The 27,829-nt window shown below is 34.8% G+C and overlaps 3 protein-coding genes and 1 long non-coding RNA gene across 7 annotated transcripts; 3 read left to right on the plus strand and 1 right to left on the minus strand.

The window, feature by feature from the left end:
• Window positions 1-201: 201 nt before the first annotated feature.
• LOC110629850 (RNA polymerase II degradation factor 1) lies at window positions 202-9,378 on the minus strand. The gene is made up of 3 exons (XM_021777016.2): window positions 9,014-9,378; window positions 4,202-4,489; window positions 202-1,638 (listed from the first exon to the last, which is right to left on the minus strand). The coding sequence occupies exons 1-3, from the start codon at window positions 9,164-9,166 to the stop codon at window positions 496-498; spliced, it is 1,584 nt and encodes a 527-aa protein (XP_021632708.1). The 5' UTR covers window positions 9,167-9,378; the 3' UTR covers window positions 202-495.
• Window positions 6,198-8,170, plus strand: LOC122721564. Of its 2 annotated transcripts, none has more exons than XR_006348249.1 (3): window positions 6,198-6,562; window positions 6,666-6,755; window positions 7,816-8,170. It is a non-coding gene; the product is annotated as an uncharacterized LOC122721564 (long non-coding RNA). The 2 variants fall into 2 exon arrangements; XR_006348250.1 differs by having other exon boundaries at window positions 6,669-6,755.
• Window positions 9,379-12,305: 2,927 nt separating the features above from the next.
• On the plus strand, window positions 12,306-17,663 carry LOC110629045 (riboflavin synthase). 3 transcript variants are annotated; one of them, XM_021775890.2, is made up of 2 exons: window positions 12,306-13,195; window positions 17,466-17,663. In XM_021775890.2, exon 1 carries the CDS (start codon window positions 12,345-12,347, stop codon window positions 13,182-13,184), a length of 840 nt encoding a protein of 279 aa, XP_021631582.1. In that variant the 5' UTR covers window positions 12,306-12,344; the 3' UTR covers window positions 13,185-13,195; window positions 17,466-17,663. The 3 variants fall into 3 exon arrangements, with proteins under 3 accessions (XP_021631582.1, XP_021631583.1, XP_021631581.1); XM_021775891.2 differs by lacking the exon at window positions 17,466-17,663 and adding an exon at window positions 17,334-17,348; XM_021775889.2 differs by lacking the exon at window positions 17,466-17,663 and adding an exon at window positions 14,265-17,275.
• Window positions 17,664-20,839: 3,176 nt separating this feature from the next.
• Window positions 20,840-21,928, plus strand: LOC110629604. Its single transcript, XM_021776649.2, has 2 exons — window positions 20,840-21,097; window positions 21,427-21,928. The coding sequence occupies exons 1-2, from the start codon at window positions 20,846-20,848 to the stop codon at window positions 21,532-21,534; spliced, it is 360 nt and encodes a 119-aa protein (XP_021632341.1). The 5' UTR covers window positions 20,840-20,845; the 3' UTR covers window positions 21,535-21,928.
• The last annotated feature ends 5,901 nt before the right edge of the window (window positions 21,929-27,829 follow it).

The following is a 27,829-nucleotide window of genomic DNA, read 5'->3' on the forward strand; positions in this document are numbered from 1 at the left end:
ATGATTTCATCCCATTATTCAGACCTCAAATTGATGGCGAATGAACAATTATATGTATATATATGTTATCCGGCTAATTCATATATATCTAACAGATCCATTAAAAACACAAAAGGTTACTCCATATTTAAGTATGAAATTCATACTCAAAACGAGGATTCAAGTGCTTAAAGTTTAAAACAAGAAAAGGCCATGCAGACATAGGGACAATTAAAGGGAAAATTTATTCAGAGGCCATAAGTGCCGCGCTTGACAAGCCTAATTTCACAGAAACCTATGATCCTTAAGAAAGCCTAACAATGCAACAGGATCTTCCCCTCCTAAAAATCTTAGGGAGAAATCCATACACTGGCAACGAGGGAGGAACTACTAAAATATGATCCTCAAAAGATACATGATATACATACTATTCCAAGACAGCCAACATCATAACAGCATTTATTCAAATTCAAGCCAAACTTAACAATGGAGCGTTTAAAACCCAAATCACTGCTTTCACCCTGACCATCCTCTGTGAGGACCTCCAGAAGCATGCACATTCAACCGATCAAGCACAGAATTGAAATCAACAGGCTGACCGCTCTCTTCCATCCTCTGTATCACGCCCACAACAATATCACCCCTGAAACCCATGTTTAAAAGCTTCTCAATCAACTCGTTATAGGGATGGTTGCGAACAAAGGGTGAATGGCTTGGATTGCGAGCTAACATGTTTGCGCCTGTGGCTTGCTGGGGATTATGGAGACCCATATTTGCTGGAGGATATCCCGCATGTGGAAAGTGAGGTGGTTGATGTGTCCTTCCCCCTTCATTATCATACATCATAAATGTACTCCCTGCGGGAATTGCAGAATGGGGACCAGCAGTTGAATATCCATCACCAGGTTGTGCTCCGTAAGTCCCCTTAATTTGCTGAGATGGAGGCGGCTGAGTAACAGTTCTACCAGCTCCATATCCATAAGGCATGGCATCAGCACGACTAGGTAAGGATTGAGGAACTGCAGCATATGACACTTGCATAGGCATGCTGTTAGCCAGTGCCTCTGATGGGGATGCACTCATAGGTTGCGCTTGCGGTGGATAGGTAGGATAAACTGATGGAGATGAGGGCCTTATCTGGGGCTGTATGGCAGGCTGTTGTGGTGCTTGCACCTGCTGAGGTGACTGTTGGGGCCACTGCTGCTGATACTGAGGAAATTGTTGGCCCTGTGGTGTCTGATTTATTTGTGTCTGTGTTGGTTGCGGAGCCACCCTAGAGATGTCTTGCACTTGGGGTGTTCGATACTGAGAATCAGAAGACAGATACTGGGTCTGAGGGTGTTGGGTTTGGGCTGTAGGCAAATAGTAGGATTGCTGTTGGGCAACGTTCTGGGGTGGTACTTGGGTCGGTGTGGGCACAGGTGCAGGCTGTTGCTGTGGCACTACCTGGTGGGGCAAAGCAAGAGCCAATTGCTGGTTATGCATTTCAGGACCGCTGTCAGCTTTCTTGGATTCAGAGGCTGGCGGTGAAGTTTTTTCCTCCGATTGAGAATGGCTTGAAGAAGAGGACTCCTTCTGCACAAGCTGAAGCTTGGCTAATTCTTTTTGAGTCTCAGCAAGTTCTTGTTTGTCCCTCAGGATCTGGACAGATCTGTGCACCTGCAGCAAGCATCATAAACAACTCAAATTATTGCGCATGCTGAGACTTGAACTACTTCAAAATCACCAAAAGGAGAAACAAAGATAAAGATTCCATAATTCAATTGTCAACAGAAAAGGCTCCTGTAACTTCCAGTTCTTCTCTACTTAAGGCTTCAACTGGTCCCATAAAAGTAAAGAGAAATATAATATGGCGACTTTTCATCCACTTAGATCATCCAAATATGCATTTTGGCATGCTTCATCATCATCGTCATCATAACAACAATAACACAATACTCCCTCTGTTCCATAATTTGTCTACTTTGCTTTTTTACACATATTAAAAAATACAAAATTTTTTATTAACTTTTAAATTATACCCATCTTAAATACATTAAGTTTTATTAAATACTAAAATATGTTTTGAGAGATTTATTGAAAATAAAACAAAATTAAATAAGATCATAATAGTCAATTTATATGTTACTATAGTCTAAAAAAGAAAAGTGGATAATAATTTTGGGACAACAAAAAAAGAAAAGGTAGATAAAAATTATAGGACGGAGGGAGTAATAAAGGAACAAAAATAACCATGAAATGGTGTTTTCATTTGAAAGTTCCATTTATCTTGAGATCTGGAGGTAAGCAAATCCAAATTAGAACACAAGAAAAAAATTCCAACCACCCTATACTTTTGGTTGGATTTCAATACTAATCATCATTATTACCATCTCAGATGTCAACCAAACATAACTTGAAATTTTCCCATTTGATATGTTGTTGATTCTCAATATGTGAACCTAACACAAAAGATTGTGTGAACACTATGAAAGTTATTCAGGATGAAAACTAATCCATCAACCACATCATCCTTCATTTATTTCCCACTCTTTCTCCTTCACGTCTTTTCCTTAACCGATAATACATTTTGATCAGTCACAGTTATTCTTCAAACTTTTTCATGTAGACCTATAATACAACTTGGTACAATCAAGTTCTTGCACAATGAACCCTTAGCAACTAATATATTTCAATAACCAACAAGTTGAGTAAAAACTTGGATGATATTTGACATTTCCTTCTTATGCTGAATTAAGCAGAGATGCAGCACATTTAGCCCATGATGACCAAAATTAACCCATTTAATACATTGACAAAACTAATTTAATATACTATATTTAGTGGAAATATTTTGTCCATCGAGTAAGATTACTCTAAGGGCCAGTTCTTTAAACCACAAAGGCCATATGGCTTGTAGTATCAGAACATATATTGCACTTAGAAACACCTCCATGCATACCCCAGAGAAGAAGAGAAATTCATTGTTCACATGCATGTGTGCATTTTTCCTTTTTTTTTTTTTTTTTTTTGGGGGGGGGGGGGTGTATTTCATTTTTTGTGTAGCAGTTGAAGAATATAAGTAGATCTCTAAATCAAATCTCACCAAGAAAACTGTTAAGTACCTCTCTCTCTCTCTCTCTCTCTCAATGCACACCAAACAAGCTCCAATTTCGAGACAGAAAATGAAGTTTTAACACCAGTAGATTCATCAAATGTAGATCAAAATAGCATGAGCAAACAGGTTTACAATAGCTTCATATGACTCAGAATTCCTTAACATTTTTATATGCTTGATATGGCTTTTGTATAGGTTTATTTTCCAATCCTAAATAGAGACACCAGATCTAATGGCTATTGGAACCAAAATATGCTCCAAGGAAATCATGTAATTTTCAATAAAAGCTTTTCTTTTTAACTTAAAGGTTGTTTAGCTTTAAAACAGGGACATTCTTGCATGAACTTGGTGTATTACAACAAGCTAATAGAAGAGTGGAAAGAGTGGTCAAGTGTGTATGTATGTGGCAATGGAGTGATCAAGTGTGTATGTATGTTGCAATCATTCATTGAACAAGTGTAAAGGATTTAAGGTACTGCAGATTCATCCATGCAATATCATGTTGTAGGCAATCAAATCCTCAAATATGATTCGTGTGCATACGATCACTCCGTCCAACAGAAACTGATAGCAAGCTGATGTCAAAACCAATTGTTCGGGTACACAAAGAAAGCATCATGTTTTGACTCTATGATCCCTACCAAAAACCACCAACCCTGACCTAGGCCAAGGACCATCACATGCATATGGATGTGGTAGACATCAAAAGGAAAGAAAAGAAACAAACTGAAAAAATGAGCTTGAGATTAAATTCAACATCTAATTTATATTCTTGCCAAGAAATGAAAAGAATGGACTAAACTCTGGATTCAGCAGTTACACTATGAAATGCATTTCATAAAAAGAAAAGGTAAAAAAGGAGAGAATATGAAATATATATGTTCCAACTACCAACAAACAAAAAAGAGAAAAAGATCTTCATTTCTTAAAACAAGTTTGTCAAACGATTGTTCATTCTTCAGTTATGACAAGCATAGAAATTTCAGATCCCATCAAATGCCAAGGAAGGAATATTTAATCTATGAAGGCAATAGTGCTGCATTTCATATCTGATACCAAACAAGTAAAACCCAAAGTGTCCAGTTGTTGATGCATCATGTATATAATTTCATAATTGTAACTCACTTCTTGAAGATGTTTCTCAAGAGATTTAAGCTTTGAATCTGCCTCTCCATGGTCACGAACTAAATCAGACCGCAGTTCTCCAATTGATTTGTCAAGGTTGTAGCAATATAATTCTAACTGAGACATCCGTGAGCTGATCCCCTCGAGAAAGCGCAAGAGGTTGTCGGTATGTTTTTTCATGCCTTTCTCAAAAATAGAGATAACATCTTGGGTGAAAGAATCTTCTGGCTGGCCATAGGAAGAGGCAGGGAACACAGATGACCTTGCCATTCTACCTTTGTGGAAATCCTGCTCAAAAAGCACTCCTGAGTTAGCGTAAATAGTAGAAGTTTCACTTGTTTAAGAGGATTCACTAAAAACATTAAAAAAAAAAAATTCCAGCATTCAAAATTGAAAGAAATGGATTTTGTATAATGCAAGATGTTGATCCCAATACAGAATTCAATTCATGAATCCTGAGGATGGTCATAGTTTGAAGCACTATAAGAGTTGTAGAAGCAATTTAAGGAAAAAAAAAATTCTGGTATAATGCAGTTGGTAAAAAAAAATTACTCCCTCCATCTCATAATTTTTATCCACTTTATTTTTTCACAGATATTAAGAAATACAATTTTTTATTAACTTCCAATTATAACCATCTTAAATACATTAAGTTTTATTAAATACTAAGATATGTTTTGAGATATTTCTTGAAAATAATATAAAATTAAATAGGATTATAATAGTCAATTTATATGTTATTATAGTCTAAAAAAAAAAGGAACAATAATTATGGGACAACCAAAAAAGCAAAGATAGATAAAAATTATGGGACAGAGGGGTAATAATTAAAAAAAGCTTGTCAGGAATTTTAAAAACTTCACTGGTTATCATCATCATCATAAAACTTAAAACATTTGCAGGAAGAAAGCATTTTACTTTAATATTCAAAAAATTTATGTACTGCTATCTATGTTCTTCTCCAGTGGACTTCTCTCAACTTCTAATATCTAAAGTGTCACTTAGGGGACCTCAACAGAAACAATGAACTAACAAATACCAGTCAGAAGTCAACAGGAGGGAGAAAGAATTGGTGTTTTGTTGTGCGTGGGGGAGGGGGAGGAACTAACAAATACCAGTCAGAAGTCAACAGGAGGGAGAAAGAATTGGTGTTTTGTTGCGCGTGGGGGAGGGGGAGGGGGCGGGGGGTGAGGATGGGGGACACCTCTAAAGAGTATGAATAAGCTCAATTATATGCTCTTTTGCTGCCTCCCTTTCTCCCACTCTCACTCTCTCATGAAAAAATTTTGGGCATATGACAACCAGATAGAAATCAGTATCCAAACAGCAGTTTTCCTCAAGGGAAAAAAAAACATATATGAGGTCTTCAATTTAGCGCCATGTGGTCTCAAATATGCCTTTCCAAAGTAGTGGGTACTGACAAAACAGAGAACTAAAGCAAGAATATGTTCACTGCAAGCATAGAAAGCAGTGCGTACTAATTTCCACTGGCCCACTAATGAAAGAAACCTAAATAGGCTGTTTACTTACGGAAAATAGTAATCTATTTTTCTATTTTCTAAGAAAATACCAATATTTATTTTTTATATGGAAAAGAAGAGAAGACAAGAAAAATGCTTCACTATCAATTACAGAATTTCAAAAAATTATTCTTCTCCTTCATGATTGAAAAATTAATCAAATTTATTAATATAACATATAGAATAACATGATGTTTTTTTTTGTAATATAAATACTTTGCTAATGCCTAAATAATCATTAAAATTTAGCTATGGAAAAGTTACAGTATAATTTTAGTTATAAAAAATCATTTTCTATTTAGATAACAGTTAGAAAACATGACTTCTGCTGTATCAGAGCTATAATGGAAAACTGCGAAAAGACAACTTAAGAATTCTTTTTTGTAACATCCTAAAAAATATATATATATATATATAAATAAAATAAAAATAAATAAATAAATAAAAGAATAAGAATAAAAAAAGAGAGAGAGAAAGAAAAAAAAGATAAATTAAATTTTAATTTAGAGACAAGTGGCTTAATACTAGCCACTTAACTAAATTAATTTTATAAATAAAAAAAAGGAAAAAGGAAGAAAAGAAAAGAGTAGAAGAGGCCATTTTCTTCCAAAAAATAAAAAATAAAAAATAAAAAGAAAGAATCCCGTTCATCCATCCCATCTTTTCCCTAAAATTCTTCTTTTCAATTCTACTCTATTTTCTTCCAATTTTCCACCCAACTTGCTAGCCCATCTCATCCAAGTCCCTTGGTTAAAAATTCAAGGTATGAGGAAGAATCAAAGGAGAAAATTCAAGGTTGAGGGAGAGAGTGAATAGTAACCAAGGGTTTGGAAATTTAAAGGTATGTTAGGGGTTTTGATGTAGGAACGTTTCTTATCATTTTTATGTAAATAATTACGAGGAATATTGTATTAATATGATTTATTTGTTTATTTTTCATGAAGAAGAAGTGGAAGGGAGGAGTGGAAATTCCAAAGGGAAAGGAAAGGAAGAATAGAAATTTTAAGCTTGTGGAAGATTTTGGAAGGTTTAAGGTTTGTGCTCAACTTTATTTGAATAAATTCAAGAATTTATTAATTATGTTTTATTTGAAAATTTTACTACCATTAGTAGAACTAGATCAAGTGAATAATATTTTAGTTAAATTGCATGATCAAAGTTTGAAAAAATGATAGACTTGATAGATAGAAAATTTTGGAATTAATATATAATTTGACTAAAACCCAAGTTATGAATCAGGTAGAATGTCTCTACTTCCTTTGATAAAGAATGTAATTTGGCTAAAATATAGTAACAAGAAAATTTATTAGACTAAATAAGAAATACTACTTTTTATATGATAAAGATTGTAAATCAGTTAAATTAGGGTTGAAAAAAAGTTGTTGGATAAAAATAGAAATTAAAAGAAAAAAAAGAGAGATGATATATAGTGTAACGTGATAAATAGAAAAAGATATTAAAAAAAGAATAAAAAAATAATAATAAAAATAATAATAGTTAATTAATTAAGAATTAAATTATGAATTTGTAATTTATGTAATTGAATTAAATTAATAGATTTACATGACAATGTTTAAAAGCACAGTTGTAATATGATAAAGTATCATAATTTGAATAATTGAAAGTTACATTGTATTGAAAGTTTTTGTCCCCATGCTTAGTGTATAAATTATTTAAAGTCTGGCCCTAGTAAGTTTGGTGGAAATTGTGAGTTAGTTTAAGGGTGTGGCATGCTATATAGAGAACAGTTGCACTGATTTTTGGGATACAATGAGGTACCTACAGTTATAGACTCGGCTTTTGAGCTATACAGTTATTTGGCACTTTGTGACCTACAAATCCTTATCTGACTTAAAGATTCCCATTTAAATTTATAGGGGCAAAAAAAAATAATAAATACATATAAGTATTAAGAGAAAACAAAACTTTTTATATGAAGAAAAAAAAATACTATGAAATTAAAATTTGTATATATGTAAAATAATAATATGATTTAGAATTATTTCAAATTATTTGCTATATAGTTTATTGTTATTTGTTTGATTTATTGTTGATAAATGAATTTTGATTTAAATGATTTATTTTTTTTAATAGTTGAGCACCACTAAGCAATTTGCTTAGCGCATCCAAAGCGCAGTAGATCATCAACCCAATCAGAGTTAGATCATTAACTATCTTGGGGTATATTTTGTAAATTTTATATAAAGTTAATTTTGAAAATATGACATGTACATAAAGTTTTAGAGATAAAATTGTATATGGTTTAAATTAGATATGTTTGAATATTTTAATTTTTGGTGTAAATATGGGTTACTCCTATAAGTTTTTGGTGTTAGAGATTAATGAGATGGTTATGAAGTGTTGGATCTGAGTTGAAACAACTGTGTTGATGGTAAAAAAAGTTTGGGGGTTAAGATTGAAGTTTATAGAAGTGTAATATTGCTCTTCACAGGTGAATTAATTCAGGAGAAACTCTGCCGGATTTAAAAAAAAAAAAACCATGAATTACATAAATTATAGGAAAAATAAGAGAATTGTTACATAATGTAATGTCACCGGCTCGGTTAATTAAATAACCGGGTAGGGGTGTTACATTTTTCCTGATCGTTAGTTAGATTTTGGAGAAGTAAAAAAATTTAGTCCATAAAACTGCCCAGTTTTCCACAGTGAACAAGCTCAAAATGACTCCCCTGCTTTTCCAACATCCAAGAACTGTACAATATATCATTTTCCACAAAAGCCAAAAAGGGGCGCCCTCACAAATATCACCATATTCCAACTCAACTTCACACCACAAAACATGACATGAAACACATCTAAACATTACCAAACTTTGAAAAACACTTCCAAGCAAACAATTTCGACATTAAGTACAGTATTTTCTATGTTCAGAGATGAAATAATCCAGGAAAAAATGCATATGATGCAGAGTTCTAGCTAGCTGAAGTTGAACTACCAACATTTTTACAATTTCTTTTTTTGAATTTTTTTTCCTGTTCAATCTTATATACATTTTCAGTCAAGAGTACACCTTTTTTCTAAATAAATAATAAAAAATAACATATACCCAGAAGAATAATCCATTAGCAAATAAATAATCTCATCATTCTATTCCTAACGAAATAAATTTTTTTTTTTTAAAAAATCGAACTTAGAACAACTCATTTTCTCAGATCAATAGCCAACAACGTCAAGTCCCCAATTCCCAAAACAGGAACGAACACAAAAAAGACGAAATATTTACAGTCAAGCCCTCCCCCAAATAGCTTAATTTTTGAGCAAAAAACTATACCTTGCTGGAATTAGCACTGACCACAGGATCTGAATGAGTTCCGTTTGAAGATTCCTGATTGCCGTAATCTTCATAAGAGCAAAGAATGTCATCGGACCCAAAATCAAATCCCTTCGAGCCAGAGTTTGCCCGACCCGACGATCCAGATGCCATTTTGAGAATATAAATTCTGATTCAATCAAATTCAAGCCTTTTCTCTTCCTTAAACAGAAAATACCAAAGGGTTTTATCGAAAGAGCTGAGAAAGATGCACAAGCTAGCTAGAGATGATACAAAGAAACTTCTCTTATGCCTCGGCTTCGAAGAAAGTTGCAGGCTTTTTTCTTTTAATTATGGTGCAATAGGCATTTCAAAGAGAAACGTTTTTTATGTGGCAGATAAGGATGAGGATCACCGAGACCGACCACTTTTTTTTAATTTATTTTTGTCTCACTCTGTATTTTTGTAATTTGCGAATTGGCCCTTGTATTTTATAGGTATTTCTGTTGTAGGATAATATAAATAATGGCTACCAAATTTTAAAATAATATTCAATATTTTGATCAGTTATGATCATATGTCAACAAAATATATTATAAAAATATTTTTTAATTTTTAATTGATCAATGTCAAAATATTTATGTCCTAATTAACCAATGTTTACATAAAAGCTAATCTAATAATATTTAATAAATATTTCTCTTGAGGTTGTGTGTAATTAATTAAAGTTATATAATAAATGTGTAATTTAAAAAAAATGTTAATTATATTGCTTAGGGGATTAAGGTGGTTGTGCTCAATAATAATTAGTTTTTTTTTTCATTTTATAGACAATTTTTTATTATAAAATATGAATAGTTAAACTTAAAATCTCATAATATTTTATTAAATCTATTTAGCATCAGATTAAAATTATAAACATCATTAATTTATAAATAATTATCAAAATATAAACCGTATTAAATCAATTCGATAATTAAATTTATAAATTTTCAACGCTGCTGAATAATTTGATTAATAAGTTCAAATGAAATAAAGTTGGCTTTTGAAGCTTCATTTGAGTTTTTTTTTATATTGATATAATAAATTTAAATTCAAATTCAAAATTGACTAGGTTAAGTTGAAATTATAAAAATAATTTTTTTAAAGAATTAAATTAAGCTTTATACTTTGAATTCTAAATTTGATTTAAGTTATCGTTTAGTAATACTTTTGACACAATTCAAATAATTTCAATTCGATTATAATGTAAAATTAAGTGTTCATATAATATGCATCTTTCTTAAAAAATACTACTAGAATAAAGCTATGTTCAATAATATTTTGTTAGTTATTATATTAATAGACAATTGTTTTAGTGTTGGTTAATTAAAAATAATTTTTCATAATCAACATTGTTAAAATTTCTTTTCATGTGACTTGATAAGAGGTAGTTAGTGTCGATAAATAATTTTAATGTTTAAGTTAGAATACGTTTAAATGGACAAATAAAATGAGAATAGTAATTAATTTGATTAAATTAGAAAATGTATAACTTAAATTATTTATTTTTGCTTTTATATTATAATAAAAGAATTGGTAGTTATTTTCCTATAGAATATATCTATTAGTGATAAAAAATTTAATATTTATAGAGATTTTGGCAGTTGCATCATAACAAACATCAACGGTAAAAAATAAAAAAGATTAAAACTCTGCCTAGATGAGAGCGAGTCTTCAAAGATCCAAAGTTTCAAGGTGAGTGCTACAAGTGACCGAGTCTTCATGCTGTGAGCCACAAAGTCTAATTATTCATATACTATAATTATGGACATGTCATCTATCTATCACGGAGTAAGTGATTTAATATTAGAATTTCACCTCTATCGTGCGGTCTTAACTCTGCAAACTAAATTAAGCCTTAACCAATAATTCAAGGCAAGAGCAGCAGTTGGGTGATTATGGCAATGAAAGCTTGATTGGAAAGAAAAGGTTGATGAATACATAAAAAAGAGAATGATAATGGAAGGAATAAGAAAATTGTATTGTCTTAAAAAATGCTTTACATAATATGGATGCTTCACTTGGCCAAAAGCTAAAAGTTGTACAAATGAATCTCATGTGGGTATTTATAGGCATTCCACCTTCTCAATATGTGGTGGAAGTGCAACCTGTAATGTGTGATCAGACTTCTCTTTCCAGAACTTTTAGAGACCTTTTAGTAATTTTACACTCTAAAAAAAATTTTGAATAGGTTAGTCAAAATGCACGTGTGACCCATTTGGCTGAAGTAAACTTACTGTCCAACAGATTTTTGGAAACTTTTAGACTGGTCTAGCAGCCTCTTGGCTGTTCTTGGCTCTCCTGACTAATTATGAGCTAATCTAAAATCTTATGTTGTCAACCAGATTCCACTAGCTAGTTCCCGCACGTCCTTTCTAGAAGTTTCGTGTGCCTTCTAGCACATCTCAGCGCTTTGCACTACCTTTCTATCGCTCGCAGACTCAAACCTCTTTTAACGTAGCTCTATAGACTAACCAACACTTGTCCAGCAGCACTTACCGCAGTTATTCTTTTGCAAAATTTTTGAATTTTTGAAAGAGATGAAAAGAGTTTGTAACACATCACACGAGATTCAATGAGAAATCGCCTCATAAATTTTGCGCGAGTGTTGAATCATATCAATAATTTTATTTATTTTTTATTTTTAAATAATAATATTTAGTTAAACATAAGTTTTAAAGTTGATGCCCGAAGTTGACAGGTGACTTATATGACAATCTAGTGAAATATTTGCTCAAAATTTTTATAAGGGAAAAGTACTTAGTTACAGTGAATCATTATTACACAATTGAAAAGTTAGATAGCTTTTAATTATATAAATTGAAAATTGAAGATTATGTTAGAATTTAATAACAATTTATTAAGTATAAATGGAAATGAGTCTAATAACTTTTAAGTATTCATATGTGTGATACATATTTATATATTTACAAAAAAAAATTATTTACTTATAGAAAACTACATAACATTTATTTTTTAATAAAATTGAAAACCATAACTATGTATTTATACGTCAATTAAATTTAGATTTTATTTTAAAAAATAATTTAAAATATTTTTTTATGAATTATTAATAACTGAAGTTTATAAAATATCTTATAAATAATATTATTCTAAAAAAATGTTCCGACTTCTCCCAAAACTCAATGGGCCAGTGGACCAACCTATATTTCAGTCTCGGCCCGATTAGTAGGATTTGGATGGTAAAAGAGACGGCGTCGTTTCGAAGTCGTGGAACCCGTCAGCATATTATTAAACGTTAAAATAACAAACTTCAAATTTTCTCAGGAACCAAACAGCAAGAAGGAAAATGTCACTTTCTCACAGTTCTCTCGCCTCAGCCCCCAAATTCTCCTCCTCAATTACCTCTCTATCAGCAACGAAAAGAATCACCAATCTCCTATCCATCAAACCCCGATTTAAGCTCAATCCACCTTCCAAATCCTACTCTCCGTCTCTCTTCACCGCTAAACCCAACCTAAACCCTGTACTCAAGCCACATTTACCATCACCTGCAATCCGATGTCTATTCACCGGCATCGTAGAAGAAATGGGCGAAATCAAACACCTCGGTGCCACAGAGGATGGGGGATTCGACCTTAATATACGGGCAAAAACCGTCCTCGAAGATGTGAATCTCGGAGACAGCATTGCTGTTAATGGGACCTGCTTAACAGTGACCAGTTTCACTAATAAAGAGTTCACCGTTGGATTATCCCCAGAAACACTGAGGAAAACGTCTCTTATAGAGCTGGAGCCCGGGTCCCTGGTCAATTTGGAGAGGGCAGTGCAGCCAACGAGCCGTATGGGTGGGCATTTCGTGCAGGGGCACGTGGATGGCACAGGGGAGATAGTTGAGAAGGAGGCAGAAGGGGATTCGCTGTGGGTGAAGGTGAAAGTGGACAAAGGGTTGTTGAGATACGTGGTGCCGAAGGGGTTTATTGCGGTGGATGGGACTAGTTTGACGGTGGTGGATGTGTTTGATGAAGAGGGATGCTTCAATTTCATGCTGGTAGCTTATACACAACAAAAGGTGGTGGTTCCTTTGAAGAAAGTTGGGCAGAAGGTTAATTTGGAGGTGGACATTTTGGGGAAGTATGTGGAGAGGTTACTTAGTAGTGGGTTTGTTGAATCCATTAAGGCTTCTTGAAACCAAAATAGGTAATGGATGTATCTTTTCTCTTTGTACTTCGTATTTCCCTTAATTTGAGAAAATTTGAATAAAGAAGATGGACTTTTGAATGATATTATTGTTATTTGGGGGTGTGATATTTCTCTGCAAATGTTATTGAGGTTTGTCCTACACTTCACTGGCCATGTAGTTTTATTTATTTATTTATTTTATGCAAAGTAGAGGTCCTCACTCGACAAGTGGTAGTGTGGTTTGATTGGATCAACTTCTTGAAGGAGATCTATCTTAAGAAGATAAATAGAATGAGAATTATCTGATGTGATATTTGTGGAAATATTATGCAAAAGTTTGGTCAAAAGTGGTTATATTAGTAGCCTAAAGGTTGATAATATTAGTATCTTAATTAATCTAATCCATCTTGTTGCTAGTTGCAAGTATTACAACTAGAGAACAGTAACTTTTGCACTTAAGTTTTTTCCGGAAGCCCATATTTTGTAGAAATGTGTTATTGGCCTTAATAGTTGAACTGATTGAGACTGTTCTTCAAACCAAGTTCATCAAAATGCAAATGTTGGCAATATGCTGTAACATATGCTATCTGAAAGGAAAATTCTGGAGAGTTTACTGTAATTGAATAAACCAAAGAAAACTGGAGGCAGTTGTCTTGTCTATTCATGTGTATGTGTTCCTTTCCTCTTTATTTCTTATTCTGTTATTGGTGGTCTAACCAATATTACACAGAATAATGCATTCTATTGTAAAATTGATGTCTTTGCATTTATATTAAATGACCAAAGTTTCAGTGATAGCGAAAGTGTAACATCTGGATGCCAAGAATTAATTGTGTGATTTAGGACAGCTTAGATGAAAACATTTAGTATAAGAAATGGGCCAAGTGTGGTTAAAAAAAAAGGTAGAATACAAATATTTCTTGGAAGTTTCAGTTTCATGCCTTCTTTTGTGATTCCACTACTAGAAAATGTTATCCAACAAATAAAGGGAGTTGAGAAAGGGTTGATAAACCTACATTATGTCGTAAGTTTCTGCAATTTTGTGGTTTTGGAACTTCAGTCCATTAACATGTTATTTATGGCTCAGGAGTCAGGACAATGGCCATTACCGTTATGAAGGGCAATTTCTTTTTTCTTATTATAATGGTCATTACTACCGTTGTGTAAAGGTAAGGCCATCACAGTCATTACCTTATGAGAACTTTTTATTTTTTGAGACAGAAGGTCTCTTTCCCAATATTCACACACGTTACAAAAAAAAAAAAGAAAAGAAATACCCTTGTTGGTCTTTGATTCTTTAGTCCACTTCAAAATAATTCTACATTTTATGGGAGATCATGGAAATATCATGTAGAAAGGACTAGGGGTTTATTAGTTAAGATTATAAACAGTTAAAATAATTGTGGACTAAAGAATGCAAGTCAACAATTGTAGGTCTTTATATGATGTATTTATGCTTATTAGTTTGTTGGATCTCTTTACTTTTATTTGAGTCCATTATTATTCTCTCAGTTCCCTACATTTTGCATATTTCTCTCAATGTTTGAGTGTCGTTTTCTTTACATTATAGCCATGACAGAACCGTTTCTGTTACACGCAACCACAGTTGTTGTTGCATGTGTGAACACGATTTAAATCCTTGGTTTTAGTGTTTCTCTTTGTCTTTATGCCTAATTACTTTTACTAATTTAAAAAAGAAGTCTGAACATCTGAATAACTTGTATTTGAGAATGATGATATACAGAGTTTACCCTTAAAACTTAAAACAGGACAATTCATATTTCCATGTCTTTGCTTCCACTCTTGTTTTTGACATTTTGCTTGTGTGCGGCAGCTTTAGTGTTACTGACTTTGCGTTACATTAGCTTTTTGATGTCATTCTAATTCGAAGACTCCCTTGAAAATGGAATTTTCATTTGTTTAAAATCTTGCTAGTAGCCACCATGTTCGGGAGAGCATAAGTACATAGGTTTACTAAGTGAGATCATATCTTCTTTCTTATCTCATTTTAATAAGATATTTTCAGAATATGGATCTTGAGATGCATCTGTTGAAACATTCACATTGCAATTTAATGGTGTTCTCCATTTTTGGAGTGGCGTTCTGTTAGCGCAAGGCTAAGAATAGAAATGGAGATGAGAAAAGGAAGAGGAATTGGGGATGAGAAGAGAATTTAGAAAGGAGATGAGGAGAGAATTGGAGAAAGGAGGTGAGAACAGAGGGAGATGAGAAGATAGGGAGAGATATTATTGATTATTCTTGAATGCCATTTAGAGGTAAGAGCTCTCTCCTTTATATATGTACGTGAGTAACTACCTTCTAACTAACATTTATTTTCTCTCCAAATTCCTTATTCAGTTACAGCAGTTACAACTTTTCCCTCCAAAAGTGTATCTTACTAATTCCTTCTATATGTGACACGTTCATAGTCCCTCTATCTGTAAGAATTTTTCTGCTTATGACCAATTAGCATAGGTTGGGTTGCATACAATTTTGGAAGAAGTCATCATTCTGAAATTTTATGCGATTCTTGATCTTGCACCGGCCTAGATTAAATGCATAAACTGACAGCAGGTAATGCACCTGCACGGGTCCTAAGAGTTATAAAATAGAAACACGAGAAATTTTTTGATGTGGCTTTTGGGATTGGGTTCCATCCTTAGACAAGCATAGTAGACTGGTTAGAAAGAAAGTACGCAAGACAAGTAATATGGCTCAGAACAGCACTATCATGGAATATTTAGAAAGCATTATTCAGGCACAAGCACGGATATATCCAAGGAAGTGTGGATGACTCTATTAAGCCTAAGAAGGTACAGATTCATCATGTGCTTTTGACTCTTTTATCACCTTGAAGCGGCCTATACCAAGTAAGTTTACTGGTTTGTCTTAGAAATCAGCCAATCTTTGATGTTACACCGGAGGATGTTGTATTTGTCTCCCACAAGACATTGGACTAGAGACTGAAAACCATTTAGCATCTTGCGTTATCTGTTTGTGAAATTTGACAAGCTTCAAAGTAAAAATGAGTTTGTTTCTGTTAATGGATCTATATGATTGAATTGTAATAATGATATCTCGTGCCATGCTTGAGTTGCTAGGTAGGCCCCTACATCTCAGTAATAATCCACAACTCCATGATCTGAAACCATTTGATGCTTCGATTATTAAATATAGAGGGGAATGAATAAGGATACTCGTGTGGTACCCGTGAAGTTTGCTTGCTCATCCTGAAAGATCAACATAGCTAAGCAGGTTATATAATCAAGGCAAACTGGAGCAGAATATATGCAAATTAGGTTCTCTGAAAAATCGATATTATGTGATCTTCAAAGTTTCTGATGCAACTGAAAAAAAATGTCAAAAGTCTTTGTTTTTAATTTATTTTTTTATTAGAGCCTGAACAAAAAATAAGCAATTTTGATAGGCTTTATTTGGGTAGGTATAAATTTAAACAATGAGATATTTGAATGTGATATTATGTTATGGGCAGTTCGTGTTTAGAGCTGGTGGACTCGAGCCTGATTACACAAGTCAATTATTATTATTATTATTTTATCTATGTTTCATTATATCTGTTATATTTTGGGTTGGGATAGATCAGGTGAGATGAATATTGTTTGTCATGCCTTTGGTTTGTTGATTGCAGCTTGCCTGCTCTAAGATTAATTTATCAGGATTATGTGGGCTTAATTCTTATATAATTACGTAGCAAAACAACTGCAAAAATTAGTTTATTAATGGCATTGTCTTTTGTGCCTGCTTTGTCAGCAATTGATATGCTTGATGCCTTATTATAAATACTGTGAAAAGCTTAATTTTTCTCTTGAGATTTAACTTTATAATTGTATCCCTCGTTTATAGTGGCTCATATTCGTTGACTCAAAGCATACTTTTTCTTTTCCAACTTTTGAGAAAGTTTAATGCTTTCTTATCTTAGGTATGCATTTGATTAACTTGTGTGCTGGATGATGGTGTCACGTAACACTGCACCCACAAGCTTAGTCAGATTTCATTTCAAACATTTCACAACCATCATCCTCTAATCTGATTATGTACACCTTCACATCCAGGAATTTTATATTGTGCTGAGGAAGCCAGCATTGTTAATGTTATATATTAAAATTATTCTATGGTGCTTCTGCTGTTCGTACAGTTATGCTTTCCACTAAGGATTCCATTGGTAAAAGGGTAGACCGACCGATTTATATTTTTGAGTCCATCGAGTTGTGAATTGATTTTAGTTGCTCATCTCTTGCATTTGGGTTGTGGCTTTTATTCATCTCAGATTTGTGCCATCTTCATTTTCTACATCTCATCATCTGGGTTTCGACGTCCACCGTCAATCAAAACTGTGAGGTTAACAAAAGCTAAACCTGCCTTGTCTTCATCTTCGCCTCTGAGGAGAAGCAGGAGCAAGGATCAGCCATTCATGTGAATCATCTTCAAGCTACATCATTGACTGAAAAAGGAAATTGGTGTTTTTATTATTATTATTATTTATAACTCGGAATAAATGGGAGACAAATTAACTGACCTAGATTTTATGTTAGGTTGGTTTGATTTCTCTTTGGTTTTTAATGAAAATAGCCAAATTAATTTAGTCAATATTACATGGCCTCTTAAATTGAATCGAATTGCATCAAGTAGATAAAAAATCAAACTAATAAAATCGAATTAGATTGATTTATTTTGATTTTTTTAATTTAAAACTTAAAGTGCTAAAGTTATAAGGTTTTTCTTTTTCAAAAATTTAAACAAATTTGGTTTGCTAGTCCACATACCCAACCTCTTTTCTTGTTGCCAATCCAAGAAAAGGGACATAAATGGATTTTTAATTTTGCTATAGCATCGGCCATTAATTGTCTGAGAGACGCATTTGAAGGAAACATGCTGGAGGCCAAAATAGATTGACTTAATAACTTTGACACTATAAAAGACTGTAGAATTCGTCTCGCACTCGATAAATTGAAACTCATCAATCGAAACTGAATTGATCCTTGCTAATAGAGGTCGAGCCTCCTCGATTTTAGTCGAGGAACACCAAAGCTTCTTGAATGGTCAAGCATTTCGAAAAAAAAAAAATGGTGAAGCATATTCTCTGATTCTTTTGATCATAATTTTGTAGTTTGAACTGAGTTTGATTTCCAAATTCCAACCTTTTGAAAACAGTAGTTGTCAAGTACGTGTAAGAATTAATTAAATTACACGTCTTTGTAGTGAGGGTGTTCCAAAGATTTTTCACATTAAAGACATCAAAGAAAGCTTAACACATGATGTCATCCCAAAATGTATGAACCTGCTGAAATGCGTCATGTCTTCTTGAATCTAACACAAATTCCAAAATGGCTACTTGTCAATTTACCACAAAGCTTAAAACATGACAAGGACTACTTCTCTCTGCTTTGCCTAGCAAATTCCGCATCTCATTTAGTTTCTGATGGTTTGAAAAGCGGACTGTTAAAGGATCTGCTTCTGTAGTAATGCACCGCCGGCATCAATGGAGAAGATAGAATTCTAAAGCAACCGAATCTGGATTCGAGTCTCTTGCTCTCGGGTCTAGGGTTTCACCTGTTTCGGCTCTCTTCCTTTTTTTTTTTTTTCTCTCTCTTTTAATGGGTATAGATTATTGTATGATTGTTTATTGATTTTTTTTTATCTGACACTAGTGTTTAATGAAAAATATTATTTTTAAGGAAAAAAAAAACTCGGCATCTTATTTTTTGTCCTAGCAACTGCACCTTTGCTTTGTCTTTTGTAGAACAGTTAAATTCAGCTTTAATTTATTGTATAACAATCATTTATAAAATTAAAAATAAAAATTTATTAATTAGTATCTGAAAAATTATTAACGAATCAATTATTTAATTTTAAAAAATATATTAAAATTTTTTTTTAATGTAATTATCTTTTCATTTAATTTCGTCTAATTTTTATTATTAAAAATATATATAAAAAAATTATTTTTTATTCTTTTATTCTTTTTAATTTTTTTCTGATTATTTTATTTAAAAAGAAAAATAAAAATATTTTAATATATTTTTAAGGATGTAAATTTAAAGATTAAATAAATAATTTATTGAAATTAAAATTAAAATTAAAATTTTTTTTATTTTTTTATTTACTTTTAATAAAAATAAAAAATAAAAAGATTATTTTATTAATAAAAAAATAAAAATATTTTAATAAATTTATAAAAATATAAAAATAAATTTATTAATAATAATAAAATTTAAAAATTAAATAATAACTCTCTCAATTAAAAATTATCAAATCTAAATCAGAACCGAAATAATTGTATGAAAATATTTTTCAAACTCTTTGAAAAAAATATATAATAATAATAAAACTTCTTATCAAACTAACCCTTCACTCAAATTTGACAAATTTGCACATAAAAAAAAAAAAAAAAACTACTGACAAGAATAGTTTGTAAGACACGTAAGGGAAGATTGATTGATCATCTTTTATTATGAGTATTTACAACTACATTCAATCATGGTTTGATTTAGTCATGAAACCAAACTAGAATAGGAGCATTACAAACTAGGATCAATCAAAATGGTTAACGAAAATGGGTTAGCTTGACTTAGTTGAGTTGGAATTTTAAATTTTTTTTTTCAAAAAGAAAAAAACATTAATTATTAATTAGATTTTCTCTATTTTTTAATAAAATTTTAATTTGAAAAGAAAATAATGAAGATTTAGAAATTATTAACTAATGATGGAAACAAATTAAAATATTTTCTTATTAATGTAGATTTTAGGACCTTCAAATATGTAAATTACAAATTTACAAAATTTCTTAAATTTTAATTTAATATTTGTTTTATAAGAATAATAAATTTTATGGTTTAAGTTTTTAATTTCACTACATTTAGTTTTTTTTCTATTAAAATTATATTTTAATTTCTAAGAGTTTATTTAAAATAATATTTTAATTGTTTAAGATTTGAAAAATAAAACTTTTTTAATCAATTAAATTAAAAATCAGAGATGATTTAATCCATTTTTGTAAAAAGAATGATATCTATTTATATGGCCTAAAAAGAGAAAAACATTTTCATTTGAGAGGCGAGGTGATTGCGTGGTGTTTTCTGGACCATACACGTGGTGAGCAGTAATTGCTTGTGGATTGAAAAGGATCAGCCTGTCATGAAATGCCTTCATTCAATTCCACTTTTACCATATTGCCCCTCTCATCGGTCATGAGATTCTAGAAGAAAATTTATTCTTTTACAATTTTGCCCTTTACCCCTTTCTCTATTTCTAACTCGCCATTTAGGTAAATACAATTGAATAATTAAATTATTCTTAATTAAAAAAATTTAATTTAAAAAAATTAAAATTAAAATTATAGTTTGAATAAATATTTTTGAAATAGTTTTTCTTATAGCGAATCAAATAGTTATGTGAAAAATCAATAATTTTTTAAAAATTAATAAGTGAATTTTGTCAATTTTTTTAAAAACTATTTTAATTAAAAAGAAAAAAAAATGGTGAGAACAAATTCAAAGTCAAAAGTGTAAATTCAATAAAAAGAAAGCAGCGTATGATTACATCTATCAAATTTAATTACTTAAAAAAAAAAAAAAGAAGGGCATAATTGCCGCGTATGATATTCGACGTTACCGCTGACCAAAAATCCCTATATATATATCAACACTGATGATTGACTTTACCTCACCACCACCATCTCCCCTGCCTTTGATTATTTTCTCTCTACTCAACTTTTCTTTCCAAGAAACCAAACAAACCATTTTCTTCAAATTCAAAATTCCCCATCTCTCAAAATCAATGAAGAAATCTGGTTTCTTTGCTGCCTCTGTTGCTGCTGCTTCTGCTACTGCTATATCTGCTTCCCCTTCATCTTCTACCTCAAGCTTTAGCTGTAATTCTAATATGCATCTTTCTCCTGAGGTAGGTCTTGTAAATAATCATCTTTCTGGAAAATTGAAGCCTGTTAATTCTTTCTTTGCTTTTCTCCCCCTGTTTGGATTCTCTGTTTTGGCTGTTTGCTTTCTTTATTGTCTCTGTTTTGCCTGTTTGGATCTTGATGCTCGAGAACTGAGAATTTTCCTGGAAATTTGCTAAAAATTCTTCAAGATTTAATTAATTTTTCTTCGGTATTCTTCAGACTTTGAATTTATTCAAATTTTTACCCACCAAATTAGACAAACCCTGCCAGTTTGAATTATTGAAACTTTTTTTTTTCTTGATAACTAATTATTGTTTAATTATTCTTGTAGGAAGCTAGCTCAAACAAAGATCAACAGAGAACAGCTTCCACAAACAAATTTGCACCCAGGTTTGATGGGTTGAGGTTTATTGAAACTCTGGTCACTGCTCACAGATGAATTTCTCCTCCTGGATTCAAATCTCCACCATCACTAATTTTAACTATCCATCCTTTTCTTTCTGTCTTTTATTTAGAAGAAAAGAATGAGAAAAAAAAAGTCATAAAAGATATTTATTTTTCTTTTTATAAGCAGAAATGTTGAAGAGAAAACTGTCATGTATGGAGTCTTAGTTCTATGCCAATGTTCAATTTTTGTTTTGTTTTGTTTTTTTTTTAATGATAAGAGACTTTTTCTGTGTATTTTGGTTGCATCAGTTAGGAGACATCTGGCAGAAAAATGATTGCTTGCCAGAATTTTGTATTTTGGTGATGAACAATTCTATAAGAATATGCCATTTAGTTGCCTATAATTATAAAGAAAAAAAAATTATATAATTATTTTTTTTCATCATCTCAACCCTCCACTTTCCATAAGCACTTGATCATTCCAATGATTTGAACACGAGACTTTCAGAAATTGCTTTTGTTACATATTTGACTAAAGGTTTAATTTAATTATATAATTATCTTGTGTAAAAGTCATAGAATATTACTTATGTGACAAAATTATTATATGATTTTGACTCATTCATCACTTAATTTTTTAATCACCTTTTTTAATTTATTTTATTGTACTTAATATTTAAACTAAAAAAATATTATAATTTTAGCTTTAATTTTCAAATCACAAAACTAAAATTGATATGTGATTTTACTAATAAGATTAATGATCGACAATGACTGGTGATCTGAAATTCAGAAAAATAGGATTTTACAAGAATTCTGTAAAAATTAGAAAAAGCCCCGTCTAGAGGAGGGCAATCCTTCTTTTATCTGTTTTCTTTTGTCCGCTAGTGACGTATAACAAACTGTCTGCCATTGGGCCACCTGTCCCTGCCATGTTGATACGGACGTGCGAGAATATCAGATTCTTGCCCCATGCGTAACGGTCTCTGATTCCCCCCCGGGCGTGCATGCGGATGGACCCACAAGACAGATGGGTTGATACCCTTCCTGATTCCGAGCTGGGCCTGAAGATAGGATTAAAGCTGAGCCTAAATAGGACCTGTTTAATGGGCCGTATGGACTGGATCGGCTTGATTGAGGAAGCTAACTGGAGCTCGGTCTTAAAGCTGAGCGGACCGGACCTGGTTCATGCGAGGGACTTGAAGGCCTCCAAATAATGGGCTGGTACTATGGGCCGGGCCTCAGGCCGGGGTGAAGAAATCCAGTGGTCATCAATTGCCCCTTTACCTTCTCGCCAGTTATTGCCCGACTAACGAGGGGGTAAATACCGAGAATCATTATGACCGCGCCGTCTAAGTACAATTTACCTTAGAACACCCTTTCACCTTATTGTCATTTCAGATTTCAAATTTCCTCTGTCTTCTCCAAGTTCTTGCATTTCTTTGTTCCCCGAGCACATTGCTACCTTTGCCTTCCTGTCTTTATTCTCCAGGTACGCCTCTTCTTTTGCCATGGATAGTTCTAGCCTCCTCGATGTCATCAACCTAGAGTCTAGCATCACTCCGTCCAACATTAGGAGTTTCATCTCCAGGGAATACCTGGATACCACTTTTTTTCACATCCGGGCTCCTTACCGGAATGAGAGGATCGTTCTTCCTTACCCTTCTCCCCCTGGCCTAGTCGACCCCCAAAGAGACGTTAGTCTAGTATTTTTCATCAAGCAGAGGGAATATGGTTTGTCTTTCCCCTTTTCTCCGTTCTTCAACGAGGTCTTCCGGTATTTCGAGATCACCCCTCGAATGCTAACCCCTAACTCTATTCTCTTCATGTCTTCCTTCGAGTCTGTGTGTTTGAGCTGGGGTTTCACTCCCACAGTTCACCTGTTCGTAAGCTTCTTCAGGCTGGTCAAGGCGAGCCAAAAATTTTATTACTTTGCCCCTCGCGGAGGGTTGTCCATTTTCACGGGTTATAAAGACTCTATCAAAGGCTGGATAGAGGGGTTTCTGGTGGTAGAATTAAAGAAGCAAACGGGGTTGGCTTGGGAGCTCTATCTCCCCTGGGAGGATGTCTCTCTGGGTTGCAACGACCTGCCCCAGCTGAGCCTTACTGACCAGGTCGGATTTCTTCGACTGACTTCTGTGGAGAAGAAGTATGACGTCGAAAAGTGCTTGTTCGCGTCCAATCTTCGGGATATTAAGGACGCGGGTATCCTATCCCATTTACCTGCTTTAGTTTTTGCTTACGTGATCTTTGCTGAGAACTGTTCTGACTTGCTCTGATTTTTAATTTTGCAGCCTCCGAGGTGAAGATGGATCAGATCAAGCCTCCTAAAAATCTCATACTGTCCCGGGAGAGCATGGACGCAGCTCTGGACGCCCTCCTGGCTGGGCAATCAGTGGGAGAGGCTACTTAAAGGGTGGCCGAAGTTATCTCTTCCAGGTCGGCTATCCGACCTCCTCCTCCTCCGGTCTCCTCACAAGCTCCTAGGCCAAGCTCCCGACGTAGTAGGTCGTCTCGACCCTCCCGCCGCAGCAGATCGAGCTCGGCTCATCAGTCCTCTCAAGCCCCCTGGACTCGACGTGCCTCTAACGAGGGGACGGAAGAAGCTCCCAGGATCATTTCCGAGCTGGCAGAAGACACTAGGCCGACGAGGTCGGATCTTGCCTTTCCTTCTGAGGAAGCTCCAGAAGTGAGGCTTGAGGCCCCCTTCCCTGAAGAAGAGGTTCCCGAGGTGAGGCTGGAAGTCTCCGTTATTGAAGAGAGGGCTCTGAAAGGAAGAGTGGAGGTCGTCCTTGTGGACGAGGATGATCAAGAAGTTGCTACTAAGGACCCTCCTGTAATACCCGGCTAGAGTCCGGTATCGGAATTCTACTTTCCGATGGAATCCAGGATGTCGAAACTCTCTCGAAGGGTAATAGTTATGTTTTTCTAAAGTATTTTAATATGTTTTAATGGTTTTAAGTGTAAAGGAAATGAGTTTGTGAAAGAAAAGCACCAAGGAAGGAAAGTCAGGTTCGGCCGCCGAACATGCATGGCTTTTGGTTTCACGTTTGGCCGCCGAAAGTGGTCTGGCCAGCCACCTATAAAAGGCCCTAGGTCGGTGAAATGGATAAGTTTCTTTCATTTCCACGGACAGAGGTGAGACCATGCTCTTCCTTGGGTGATCTTCATGATTTTTACAAATCTTTCAAAGTTTTGATGAATTTGTATGTTGTTTTGAAGGTTTTGAGCTAAAAAACCAAGGTTTTGAAGTTTGGAGACTTTGTGAGAGAGTTGCTCCATATCTCCATGTTAGGATCACATATCCTATCTTCAAGAGGTAAGTGTAGATCCTTAGCTTCTTTTTGTAACGACCCGAAAACCGATACCCCTCTGTAACGGTCCGAACCGCCACCGGCGCTAGGATCCAGATCGGCTTAAAGCCGCCGGGACCCGTAGCAAGCCAAACATACCTCCTATCACCTGGTCAAATCCCATACATGATCAAAACTTTAACATGAAAACTCAAACATCTGATGTACAAACCGAACCTGACCTGTATGCGACATAACTGAAAACATAAAAGGACCCCCCTACTAGAGCCCTCATCAAAACTCTAGCTGGGTCTACATAACATATATCAAGCCGGAGTCACATCCAAAGAACCAAACCTACCCTGTGCATGCATCAATCCACAACACAAGACCTCCACTAGGGTCCTCATCCAATACCATAGCTTGGTACACAACACATGCCACAAGTTTAGTTCAAACACAACTCAATATCTAAAACATTACATACATCATGTATTAAACAGGGACTAACCAAGTCTTAGGGCCAAGCACAGTACTAAACCATAAACATATCTTCACTTAACTTTACATTACATTCTCTTACAAATCATTTCCAATATACATTACATGTCCACACTAAAATGCTAATCTATTACTATTACAAAAGCAAAACCTTTACTCTTGAGACTTCCCGATCAACCTCAAACCTGCAACACTGGGGTTAGGGGAGAGGGGTGAGCTAAAAAGCCCAGTGAGTAGAAACAAAGAAAACAGTTCATTAATTACATGCTTTCATGAAAATGCGTCACAGCACAAACAAATCATATCACGGATTGGACCTAACCCCAAAACATCCCTTCCAGTCTCAGTATGCCCGGCCCGGCCGGGTCTCACAACCTTCGTATGCCTGGCCTGGCCAGGTCTTACAACAACTGTATATGTATGCCTGGCCCGGCCAGGTCTCACAACATCTCTAGGGCTAGTGGGGTCGTCCTTGGTCCAATCTCCATCAACAGTAAATAATGCAATGCTTCATATTCGTGTAACTAGTGCAATCAACCTATTACATATAAACATGATGCATGAGCATGTTTTAGGCATTTGATTTCATAAAATAAAGATTAAGTTTAGTTCTACTCACCTCTGGCAGACGCTGGACTGACGCTGCAACAGCTAACACTGATGGCCTCCTCGATCCCTCGGGTCCGATCCTACACAGATGGACTCGAATGAGGTGCCAAACACACTCTAACAACTCATAAATAACTACCCAAAAACCCCCTAAAACATCACCAAAGCATGCATAGAAAATAACCATGAAAAAGCTGGACAGGGCACTTTCGGCGGCACCTTCGGCGGCCGAACCCTCTCTCCAGAGACGAAACTCGGGCACTTTCGGCGGCACCTTCGGCGGCCGAAAGTCCCACTCCAGAGACGAAAGTCAGGCACTTTCGGCGGCCGAATCCTTCCTTCGGCGGCCGAAAGTCTGCTTTCAAGCCAAAACTCAACTTTCGGGGGCAAGGTTAGGCGGCCACACCATGCATCCAAAGGCAGGTTCGGCGGCCGAAACCACCTTCGGCGGCCGAACCTGAGTTCTTCCCAGAAGGGCAGAACTTAGCTTCTCATGCATTCAAGCCTCCCAAACCTTCCAACACCCCAAAACAAGCACCCAGCTTAACCAAAACAAGCATAAACCTTTAACCATGCACAAAGGAGCTTAACAACTTGATTAAACTCCGAAAACAACATCAAAAACATACATGGATAGCTTATGACCCACATAGGCCAAAACCATCAAAACAACCCAAATCCTCACATACTCTCTCCCCATCATGCATACTCACTCCCACATGCATAGACTAGCTTAAACTTCACCAAAACATCACATAAACACTCATAAACATACATAAGCACACATTGGGCATAAAACCCACATAAATCCTAACATGCATATCTACCCACACTCTACCATCAAAACCTTCATAAAACTTCAAAAGACACTAGGAAAGCAAAGATCTACACTTACCTCTTGAAGATCGAGGGTTGCGTGATCTCTAACTCGGAGGTGTGGAGAATCCAAGCTCCAAAAGCTCCAAGCTCCCAAAACTTGATCTAAGCTTGAAAACTCTTCAAAATAACCATGGAACTCATGAAAACATGAAGGAGATGAAGAAAAACATGAAAACGGCCAAGGGAGGACAAAAACTCACCTGAGCTCGAGAATGGGGAGAAAACTCGCCCATTTCCGATCGGAGGGCTCTTTATAGGTAGCCTGGTCAAAGACCTTCAGCAGCCTAACGTGCCCCCTAAACTCATGCATGTTCGGCGGCTGAACTTGACTTTCGGCGGCCGAACCTTGGCTCGTTCAAACAAGACTTTCGGAGGCCAAAAGCGCTCCCGAAGCCTTTCCATGTTCGGCGGCCGAACTTCACTTTCGGCGGCCGAACCTGGCAAACGCCTCCTTGGTCTTTTCTTTTTAAAACTCAATTCTTTTTCCATTTAAAACCATGAAATCAGTAAAAACCTTTTAGAAAACACATTTTACCCCTCTAGAAGCCTCTGGCATCTTCAGAATTCTAGATTCCAACGGAGATTCCGCCGGAAGGTAAGGATTCCGATGCCGAAATCTAGCCGGGTATTACACTTTTCATGTTTTATAAAGGTTTTATGGAGTTTTTGGGTAAAGATGCATGTTTAGGGTAAGTTGAGGTTTTGGTTGATTTGTGGTCAAAGCATGCTTATGTGTTTAGTTGTGATGTTTGTTGGGGTTTTAAGGTAGTTTTGGACCCCTTTGTGCATATGCTTGAGTATATGTGTGTTGTAGAGCTGAGGTTTGCATGTTTGAGAAGTTTGGAGGAAGATTGCATGAAGTTGAGCAGTTTCGGCCGCCGAAAGAGGGTTCGGCCGTCGAACATGCTAAGGAGGTGGTTTCGGCTGCCTAAGCTTGCCCAAGCTTGCCCCTCGAAAGTTTGGACTTTCGGCTCTGGAGGGGAGTTTCGGCCGCCGAAAGTGCCGCCGAACATGCATGAGTTTCGGCTCTGGAAGGGACTTTCGGCCGCTGAACCTGCCGCCGAA

The sequence above is a fragment of the Manihot esculenta genome, chromosome 13, assembly GCF_001659605.2.
Source record: "Manihot esculenta cultivar AM560-2 chromosome 13, M.esculenta_v8, whole genome shotgun sequence".
Lineage (NCBI taxonomy): Eukaryota > Viridiplantae > Streptophyta > Magnoliopsida > Malpighiales > Euphorbiaceae > Manihot > Manihot esculenta.